This window comes from Cololabis saira, chromosome 17, assembly GCF_033807715.1.
Source record: "Cololabis saira isolate AMF1-May2022 chromosome 17, fColSai1.1, whole genome shotgun sequence".
Classification (NCBI taxonomy): domain Eukaryota; kingdom Metazoa; phylum Chordata; class Actinopteri; order Beloniformes; family Belonidae; genus Cololabis; species Cololabis saira.
The window spans coordinates 13,625,208-13,636,339 of NC_084603.1; the positions used below are offsets into that span (position 1 = coordinate 13,625,208).

At 44.7% G+C, this 11,132-nt stretch overlaps 1 protein-coding gene across 1 annotated transcript in view; it reads left to right on the forward strand.

The window, feature by feature from the left end:
* Window positions 1-8,664, forward strand: part of slc30a6 (solute carrier family 30 member 6) — an 81,697-nt gene extending 73,033 nt beyond the window's left edge. Inside the window, 6 exon segments of the mRNA XM_061745453.1 lie at window positions 2,414-2,533; window positions 3,127-3,229; window positions 3,316-3,363; window positions 3,499-3,567; window positions 6,992-7,143; window positions 7,145-8,664. Coding sequence (XP_061601437.1) covers window positions 2,414-2,533; window positions 3,127-3,229; window positions 3,316-3,363; window positions 3,499-3,567; window positions 6,992-7,143; window positions 7,145-7,520 — 868 coding nt within the window. The 3' untranslated portion in view covers window positions 7,521-8,664.
* The last annotated feature ends 2,468 nt before the right edge of the window (window positions 8,665-11,132 follow it).

The following is an 11,132-nucleotide window of genomic DNA, read 5'->3' on the forward strand; positions in this document are numbered from 1 at the left end:
TGCTGAGTCCTGATTGCAGATGAAGTGACAGGAGGAGCAGGATGTCCAGACGATCCAGAGCTGCTAATTTTATCTCGTACACGACGTATTTCCTTTTTAAATCCGCCTCCCTGAGGGGCCACACACACACACACACACACACACACACACACACACACACACACACACACACACACGGAGGTCTGGGGCTCCTGCTGGTGAGTTCAGCAGATTTATATAACCTAGTTGGCCCCCAGACCTCGTTTAGGTTAAACAGGGACGGAGCGTCGCTAGCACACTGACACACACACACACTCAGACACTCACACACACAGACTCTCACACACACACTCACACACACACTCGCACACACACAGACTCTCACACACACACTCAGACTCTCACACACACACACACACACTCGCACACACGCTGACACACTCTCACACACGCGCTTGTACGAGCCGACAGTCACAGACTGAAACTAGGCTGGGACGTCCTGTTCACTTCTGCCCTCTCAGCCAATCAGAGCGCAGCACTGTTGCGCAACTCTCCCGGCTGTCGCCCCGGGTAACCTGCGGCTGCGGCGGCGGACAGTACGGGATGTAATATTCATCGGAGCAGCCTGCTCCACGCTCGCGTTGCCACGGCAACCCCGGCTCGTGTAGGAGGGCGGTCCCCGACGTTAAACATGGATGGATGGAACAGTTAATACCTCCTTAAATCTTTATTAAAATGTCTTTATTGCATTTAAAAGGACCATAAAAAATAATCTGATCATAGTGAGGCTTTATATTTATTTAACAAAAACAAAACAAAAAAAAGAAGAAATATGTGGGCAATCCTAAGTACCCCCTTACTGTCTCCAGAAGATTTAAAAACTAAGTATTAGAAGATAAAAGACTAATGTTGCATCATTTTCCTGCTCTTCAGCTTTCAGGTGCGTGAGTTAACATAATGCCAAGCAGGAAAGACATCAGCAAAAGTCTTAATCAGAATCAGCTTTGAACAGATCAGACGGGGAATTTAACTCTTTATTTCTTTATTTCGCTCACTGAACCCAGATTTAAATAGTAGCAAACAGTAAATAGACAGATTAACATATATATACATATATATATATATATATATATATATATATATATATATATATACACACACAATTAAATACAATATTGTATATGCTATATTGTATATACAAAATGCAATGATGTATATTGTATATAAAATATACGTTGTATTTGGGTCAATGACGTGACGCCTATATTTTCTGAAAAACTTTTTTTTTTTCAATTCAAAAAAGTTTTTAATGGATAAAAAAAATACCATATATATGACCTACCTGTCCCACATATGGACTCACTTGAATTTTACAAAAAATACTAGTTATTTGTGATTTTGTTGTTTTAAGTGTCAAAATGTCATGTGGCGCGACCGTCCGACCATGACTAATGTTTTGAAAACTTTTTTTGAAATCACTCTAAATGTATTTAAATCGATCTTCTGCCCTATCTGGCATGATTTCCCAAGTGTCTTGTAGTGTATAAGATTGCAACACATTTGTATTTATATTTCCATCATAATATACAAACAAAGTTTGACTGATGTCCATTTTATGAAATATCATGTGGTGCGACCATTAAAAAAACAACAATTTTTGTATATTACGGAAAACTTGTAAAAAAAAAAAAAGATGTTAAGGAAATTAATTTATTTTAATATGAATCATCATGCACCACATGACCTTTTTTAAGGCTAGTGCCAATTCATCTTGACAAAAAACTCAATCACTTAATTTAAGATTTTTATATGAATTTTTGTGTACACAACATTCTTAATGTTTGACCTACTGCAATAGATATTATTTTTTTTATTGTTTTAAAATTGACCTGTTGAAAGTCCTTATTCGTCATTGACCCATATACAATATGGTGGTCTGGAGTCAATCAGGAACTCTCCTGTGGACCAGAGTCTTCTAGAGACTCATGTGACAGGAGGAGAAACATCTACTGAGAGTTCCTGCTGCTGTAGGAACTTTATGAAGTTGACGGAGAAGCAGCAGCAGAGATAATCACAACCATGAAGGTTCCTAGTCCTCGACTGGTTTGACAGTCCTCTGTCCGAACCAGCTCTCCTTGTCGTGTGGTTCAGTTTCATTGGGTCACTGGAACCTGCAGGAACTACAGAACTTCTGCAGTTTGACATCAACAGAATTCAAGCTGCAGGATATCAAGTTCCTGCTACCGATACGGGTCACAAAACACAACGTGCTGCGTTTTATAAAGCGGTAGCTGGTTCTTCCCGGGTTTATTCTTCCCTCAGTCGCCCGCTGCTTGGTCGGACCAGGACACCGTGTTTCTCTTTGTTTGTTTTCTCTTTGTTCCGAGTCCTGCCCTAACCCTGTGTGTTTGTGTTTGTGTGTGTTTTTGTGCAGCTTGTGCGGGATCGTCCCGGGTCTCAGCAGCGTCCTGCTGCCCCGCATGAACCCGTTCGTCCTGGTCAACGTGGCCGGAGCTCTGGCTCTCTGCATCACCTACATGCTCATCGAGATCAAGTGAGTACCGGGAACCGCAGGCTGGATTCTGATTGGTCGGGGCTTTTAGAGCTATCCTTTTGGAGGACTTGGACCTGAGGCCAGGTCCTCCTCGGTGGTCCACCTTGGTTCCAACTAGTGTTGGGGAAAAAAATCGATATTGCAATATATTGTTGCGCTCTCTGTTGCAATAAATAATCGATAAACTGATGGCAAATATCAATAGTTTATTACAACACACACAATGGATTTATAATGTTCATGCACCTTAATTAGTCCAGCTGTACAGTGTTTATATTTACAAGCCTAGGAGGCAGTGAGGTACTATACAAATTATACAAATGCACTTTTTTTGTACATTGAATAAAGTTTTGGCATTGAATAAATGCATAACTACAGACGTTTTCCTTTTTATGGGTATTTTTTCTTTTTCAGTCACATATATCGTGATATATATCGTTGATGAAATTTCTTACAATATATGGAATATCGTAGATATCGTTTATCGTGATATTATCGTTATCGTGGAGCACATATCTCCACAGTATTGAATCGTAAGTTACCCGTACCGTCCCACCCCTGGTGCCAACGGTTCCTATGTTGTTTGTGTGCAGCAACTTCACGGCGGTGGACACGGCGTCGGCGGTGGCCATCGCCCTCATGACCTTCGGCACCATGTACCCCATGAGCGTCTACAGCGGTAAAGTCCTGCTGCAGGTCAGTTCTTCTTCTTGTTCTGCGGTTCCACGCGTGACTCCTCCCCCTGCCGTGACCCTGTTAACGTGTCACTTCCTGTCCCACAGACCACGCCCTCCCACGTCATCGGTCAGCTGGACAAACTCCTGCGAGAGGTGAGATGATTAGTTCCCCCCAGGGGGGGTAAAGGTTCCCGGTCAGCTGATCAAGTGATTGGTTCCTCGTTGGGACAAACCGGTGCTGAACTGGTGCTACGATTGTTTTCCACCTGACGGTGTTTGTGTCCCCAGGTGTCGACTCTGGACGGGGTTCTGGAGGTCCGGAACGAGCACTTCTGGACCGTCGGGTTCGGGTCTCTGGTACGTTCATTCACCCCCCGATGATGTCGTCTGTGTTTATCGTCCGTCTGGCGTCTGAACGACATCACTTCCTGTTTCCCCCTATCGTACATAAATGAGTTGCTTCACCTACTTTACCTGATGAGGTGCAGGAAGGTTCCCAGAACCAGATGTGAAGTCTGACCACGGAGTCGGTAAATATTTTAACCTGGAGGTTTGGATCCAGGAACTAGTGGTTCCTAAAGGAACTAAATGTCTGGATGCAGGAACTAATAGTCAGTAGAGGAAGCGTTTCTGCAGGGGACCGGTTCTGGACTAGGGCTGCAACTAACGACTATTTTAATAGTCGACTAGTCACCGACTATTGAAATGATTAGTCGACTAATCAGATAATTAGTAATTTTTTTTAAATTTAGTATGAGGTTGTTTTAATTATGTGGCAAATGATAATAAACACAAGAAAGATGGTACTAGAGCCCTGCTATAGCGGGACTGTTTTCTTCATCCTGCTCCCGCCCGCTCCCACAAAACTCTGAGTATTCATGCCGCACAATAATAGAGATGCATTGATTTAGTGTCTTCTCCCGTCCCGCAAGAGAAAAGTCCAGACAAATCTATCTGATTTAATGTTAACATGATAATTGTGGAGCTTGATGGATGATTAACAGTTCATAGTTACCTGACTGAAAGTCAGATGCAAATCCATCATTGTCATCATCACAGGCAACGAGAATAGCTGTGAGTGGCTCAAATAAAACTAATAAATAACATGAAATAAACAAAGCGAATGAAAAAAAAAAAATAGGCTTAGTATCTTACCAAGGCGAGTCCGTTACGTTCAACACTCTGACGTTCTTTCTCTTCAAATGTGTTATCGACATGCTCCCGTGAAAAGCAACGTCGGCTTTGCAAACCCTGCAAGTCATCTTTTTATTCGGGGTATCGAGGCTAAAATGCTCCCAAACTTTTGAAGTTTTATAACCTGCAGCTGCTGAGACGCTGTCGTGCATGCGTGACTCTCAGCAGAGATTGTATTGAAGTGAGACGCCTCACTCCATTGGAAAAACACGTCTGGCGATATGGAGCCAAATCAAGGCCAAAAGTTTTGCTAATTTGAAAATAAAATTTGAACCTGAAAATTCAAGTTTTGATCATGAACTTATTTTTTTACAGTTAAATTTAAAAAAAAAATTCAGTTTCAGATCATTTTTTCAGTTTCAGACTTTTGGCCCTGATCTGCCAGATTGTACAGTTCAACAGCCACACTTTAAAGTTTGACATTTCCCACTTCCACATACAGTCTGGCATAGTTTATTGCTTTTATACTGCGATTGGTGCCAAGTACGGTCTAAAACAGCTTTTTAAACAGAAATGTGTCACTAATATCAGTTTTTTCCACTGCCAATCACGTGAATATGGTGTATATACTATAACAATATATCGTGATACGAAATTTCGCGATACAAAAACGTCACGATACGTGTCGTGGAGGTGACAAACTGTATCGCGATATTAGGTTATTAATATTAATCTATTGTGTTGACTAGTAACGCGCATCCGACCGCGGCCGCGACCGCGCGGACCAAAATCTTACTCCGCTCAGAAGAAAGTAGTACCGTTTTGCGGTCCCGTTTTGAGCTCTGAACCTTTACTTATGTAAGTCTGGTGTAGAGTTAAGCCTTACCTTATTAAATTAAACCTTTTTCTGGTCGTGAGTAGGATAAACAGGGGACAACTTCTGCGTGAGTTCGAGTGCACTTTAATGTCCCTCAACAGTGTAGGATTTTAGGACATCAACACAGCACCGAGTGCTGTATCACTCCGCCCAATATAAAACATACTAAACTCTACAGATAAACCGACTAGTGTAATTATAGTCCCTGATTTACAGAATATAAAGAATATATTTATAAAATAATGAACCCTGAATTACCAAAATAACCTTAACAAAAATAAATCTCTTCTTACACTTATATATTATAAGGTGAGCATGAATCAAATTTTTTTTATGATGTAAAATTGTATGTATTTACTTTTATTTATTTATTTAATTTTAGTTGTTAAATTTCTGGAAAAGAAAGAAAGTCAAATCATACATGAGAGAAACTATTCAGTTTGTGGCAAAATATTTGTACTTGTATGAAACTGAAGATGCCTAATGCAAACCTGACATTTACTTTTAGTTCAGTTTGTGGAAAATGGTTGGCCTGGCTTTCTCTTTAAAACTTAAACAGTTATAAAGCATTACAAACTGTAACAATAGGGCAAACGTACAGTATTGTTTTGTATTTTGTGTCTTTCAAATAAAATAATTTTTTTTCCAGTCATATGTTCCTCATTCAAAGTTGTTAAAAAAAATACTGCTATAATATCGTATCGTATCGTTATCGTGACCTCAATATCGTGTATCGTACCGTATCGTGAGATTAGTGTATCGTTACACCCCTAGTATATACAGTGTTGAATCATACTTCTACTGATATCTTCTGCAACCTACGTTTCCTGAACGCAACATGACTGAGGAACGTCCCCCGCCTTCTCTGTTCTGCTGTCACTCATGATGCCACGCCCCTCTCAGTTGAGGCAACGCCCCCCACGCCAGATCGGGGCCAAAAGTCTGAAACTGAAAAAAAAAGAAGTGAAACTGGAAAAAAAAATATCCATCCATCCATCCATTATCTATACCCGCTTTATCCTTTTAGGGGGTCTGCTGGAGCCTATCCCAGCTATTTTCAGGCGAGAGGCAGGGGCTACACCCTGGACAGGTCACCAGTCCATCACAGGGCCAAAAAAAAAGATCTGAAACTAAAAAAAAGATTTGAAACTGAAATAAAAAGTTCTGAAACTGAAAAAAAAAGATCTGAAACTGAAAAAAAAAGGTCTGAAACTAAAAAAAAGATTTGAAACTGAAATAAAAAGTTCTGAAACTGAAAAAAAGATCTGATATTGAAAAAAAAAATTGAAACTGTAAAAAAGAATTTTCAGGTTCAAATTTTATTTTCAAATTAGCAAAACTTTTGGCCTTGATTTGGCTCCATAATATTATAGGTAATTTACAATTTCCATTATTTTATTTAATTTTTTCGAAAATGTTTTATTATTATTATTTATTATTATTATTATTATTATTATTATTATTATTATTATTACTATAGAGAAAATACCACAGTTTTTAATACCGATCTTGTCATTTTATTTAGTTTTTATCAGCTACACCTTTAGATTGGGCCGTGAAAATATTGTCAGACATTAAACCGGTCCGCGGTGCAGAAAAGGTTGGGGACCAGAGATTTAGAGCAAGGATGAAAAACAGTATAATTGGAAGATGGTCGGAAATATTAGAAAAAAGCACTCCTGATTCAAGTTTGGTATTTAAAATGTTTGTGATTATATTATCAATCAATCTTGTCCGTCTCCCCTTGGCCCCGCCCCCTGTGTGTTCCAGGCCGGCTCCGCCCACGTCCGTATCCGTAGAGACGCCAACGAGCAGCTGGTTCTGGCCCACGTGACCAACCGGCTGCTGCCGCTGGTGTCGGTTCTGTCGGTCCAGATCTTCAAGGACGACTGGCCCCGCCCCCTGATGGCCGTGGCCCCGCCCCCCCGGGGAAGGCCACGCCCACTCCGACCCGGACCCGCTGACGTCGACCCCGTCCAAGCCCAGCAGCCCTCCGCCGGAGTTCTCCTTCGACACGCCGGGCCGGAACCTGCAGCCCGTGGTCCTGCCGGGCCCGGCCCAGCACCGGGCCTACGCCGGGCTCGGGCCGCCGTACGGCGCCGGCGCCGCGCCCTACGCCGCGATGCTGGGTCCCGGCGCCGCCCCGAGGCCCGGTTCTGGGCTGGGATACGGAGCCCAGGGACTGGCCGGGTTCGGACCGGGCCTGGGCGGCTACAGAACCGGCTCCATGGCGCCGCTCGGGTTCGGAACCGGCAACCCGCCGGGCCCGCAGTCGCAGTACCGGCAGTACCGGCCCTGACGGGCCCGACATCCCCGTCCCACATCAGAATCAGAACCGATCCAGCTCAGCTCCCGGGACCAACCTGGTCCTGATGGGACCGACCCGTCTGGACCGACCCGTTGGGGGGAAAGCGGAACTCTGGGTTCGGCCCGTCTCACGACATGAAAACAAACGACTTTTACGGCAGAATTAGTTCTGCAGGAGGTCCAGAACCGAGCCGGACCTCGAGTCCAGGACACAAACTCAGAACCGGGACCTGAAACTTGGTTTTAAAAACTCGTTCCCGAAGAACCACTGAAAAAAGACCTGTTAAAACCGGGCTAAGACCCGGTTCCAACGGTTCCAACGGTTCCACTGGGTCCAACCGGCCCGGTTAAGAAGCGCCTCGGCGCCGGTTTCAGGTCCAGACGTGTTCGTCTCCTTGTTTTTGTTAAAAGTCTAAAATGTGTCAAATAAAAATTTTTTTCAGAACAGAACCGCAGTCTCAGTCGGGTCGGAGCGCTTTTATTTTGAAAATTCACCAGATTCTCATGTTACTTCCTGGCGTCAAGCCGGTTCTCCTGGCCTAGCAACCACACGCAACTAGACCACCCAATTATACGCTGATATGTTGCTTTATAAATTAAAACCACAAACTAAACGGGTAAGGGACCTGCAGGTCTGGATCCAGGAACTAATGCTGCGTTCCATTTACCTCGGAAGTCGTAACTCGGAACTGGGAATGACGTCACAGCCGAGTTATCAGCGTTCCAGTTACAGTAGGTAAAGTAGGTAAACAAGTTTGTAGTTCGCATATACCACATGAAAAATGTAAATTACACTATAGCAGCATATATATGCCGAACAATACTTGTATACAACTGATTTAGTGTGACCAAAACTAGAATGAAGTGCTACGAATTTTTACGGAGCTCTCTTCTACTGTTTACAACCGGGACAGCCATCTTGGAATGTGAACTCGGGGGTGGTGAAGACTCTCCCACTTTCGCAGTGGGAAATCCCACTTCGAGGGGCGTTCCAGTTGAAAATTCCGACTGGGAACTAGGAAATCCCCACTTCCGAGGACAAATGGAACGCGGCATAATAGTCCTAGAGCAGTGATTCCCAACCTGTGGGCCGCGGCCCCCTGGTGGGCCGCGAAGGTATTGCAAGTGGGCCGCCAAATCATTTCGAAAAAAGTATGGGGGGGGGGGGGGGGGTATAATTATATAAAAATATACAGAATGTTTTAAACTCAGTTATGTTTAAAAGATATTAAAAATATTATTTTCATTATTTTGTTTTGTTTTCCTTCAAGTATTAGACATGTGACAAGCAAATGAGCGATAGGAACTTTTGTTGTTACCGGTCGGACCACTTTGCAGCGGGACTGCATTGCACTTGACTTATTTACGTTTGATGCTGATACCTGAAACTGGAGTATAAAGATGGATAGCTGGCTAGCAACAGGGAGAATTAAAAAGTTCGGAGGTGGGCCGCTAACATTTTTGAGACACATAAAAGTGGGCCCTGAGTTGGAAAAGGTTGGGAACCACTGCCCTAGAAGAACTGCAGGTCCAGGTCTGGATCCTGGTGGTCTCTGGTTCCAACTTTCCAACTAAATTATTGAGGATTAAAGAAAAACCGGGACGTTGGGAGGAACCAGCGCTTTAATCAGGATCCGGGTCCTGGACTCAGGGTTCCTACACATTTTTCAAGGGTCATTTTCAAAATCTCCGAGCACCTTATCGCTGGAGTAATTATTTATGGTTATGTTATGTTTCATCTTACTGATTTTATTTCTCCTTGTAATAACTAAACTATACAGTCTGGTCCCAATTTTGTGAAAGACAGAGTTACAATTTCAAGCGCTTTTTCAGGCCTTGAAAACACAACATTGAAATTCAAGCACTTTCAAGGATTTCAAGCACCCGTAGGAACCCTTTGGACCCAGATCCCAGTCCTGGACTGGGATCCGGGTCCTGATCCGGTTCTCGGGGTCGCAGCAGCAGCAGCAGCAGCTCTGTGGTGTCAGAGGTCGCAGCGGCGTTGCTGTGCTAACTGGAGCAGAAAACGCGTCGGGCCCGTGATGTCACCGGTGCGTCGCCACGGCGACCCCCGCGCCGCGCTGACGTCACGGCGATAATCCCCCCGGGGGAGCGTTGCGTAACGCCGGCAGGGAACGCCGTGTTCAGACGGGCCGGATCAGACCGGACCTCACACTTCAGGAATAATCCTGCTGATCCACTCACTCAGAACCAGCTGTTGCCACGGAGACGGGTCGGTTACACCCGCTGACCCGGTGATCCCTCACACAGAACCTCCAGAACCCGGGTCCGGGTCCCAGGGGGGTCTGCAGTCCACACCGGAGAAGGAGGTGGAGGAGGAAGAGGAAGAGAAGGAGGAGAAAGAGGAAGAGAAGAAAGAGGAGGAGGAAGAGAAGGAGGTGGAGGAAGTGGAGGAGGTGGAGGACCTACATGATCCGCTGGGCGGTGCCTCTCATCCTTCTTCTCCTCTCCTTTTCCCTTTCTGTCTTCTCCATTTCCATTTTTATTTATTATAAATATCTCATAGTTATCGTTTTTGTCCATCGTTCCTGTAGTTTCTTGTGCCGGCCCCTTTTTTCTCTTTTGTGCATGTTTGCAGGCCGGAGCCTCAGGAGCTGCGTTCTGGCCTGCGGTCCCGGTCCCCCCATGTTCATGTTCTGGGTCTCTGGAAAGCGTCTACAGACAACATCTGTTGTATTAGACGCTATACAAATAAAATTTAATTGAATTGAGGAAGAGAAGAAGGTGGAAGAGGAAGAGAAGGAGGAGGAGGAGAATGAGGTGGAGGATGGAAGAGGAGGTGGAGGAAGAAGAGAAGGAGGAAGAGGATGTAGAGGAAGAGAAGGAGATGGAGGAGGAAGAGAATGAGGTGGAGGAGGAGAAGGATGAGGAAAAGGAGGAGAAAGAAGAAAAAGGGTGGAGGAAGATAAGGGTGTGGAGGAGGAAGATGATGTGGAGGAGGAGAAGGATGAGGAAAAGGAGGAGAAAGAGAAGAAAAAGGGTGGAGGAGGAGGAGGTGGAGAAAGGAGGAGGTGAAAGAGAAGGACTTGGAGGAGAAGGTGGAGGAGGAAAAGAACTAAGGGGAGAAGGAGGTGGAGAAAGAGGAGGTGGAGGAGGAGGAAGAGAAGGAGGTGGAGGAAAAAGACAAAGAGGAGGAGGAGGAGGAAGAGGAAGAGTAGAAAGAGGAGGTGGAGGAGGAAGAGGAGGAGGAGGTGGAGAAAGGAGGAGGTGAAAGAGAAGGACTTGGAGGAGGAAGAGAACGAGGTGGAGGAGGAGAAGGATGAGGAAAAGGAGGAGAAAGAAGAAAAAGGGTGGAGGAAGATAAGGGTGTGGAGGAGGAAGATGATGTGGAGGAGGAGAAGGATGAGGAAAAGGAGGAGAAAGAGAAGAAAAAGGGTGGAGGAGGAGGAGGTGGAGAAAGGAGGAGGTGAAACAGAAGGACTTGGAGGAGGAAGAGAAGGACTTGGAGGAGAAGGTGGAGGAGGAAAAGAACTAAGGGGAGAAGGAGGTGGAGAAAGAGGAGGTGGAGGAGGAGGAAGAGAAGGAGGTGGAGGAAAAAGACAAAGAGGAGGAGGAGGAGGAAGAGGAAGAGTAGAAAGAGGAG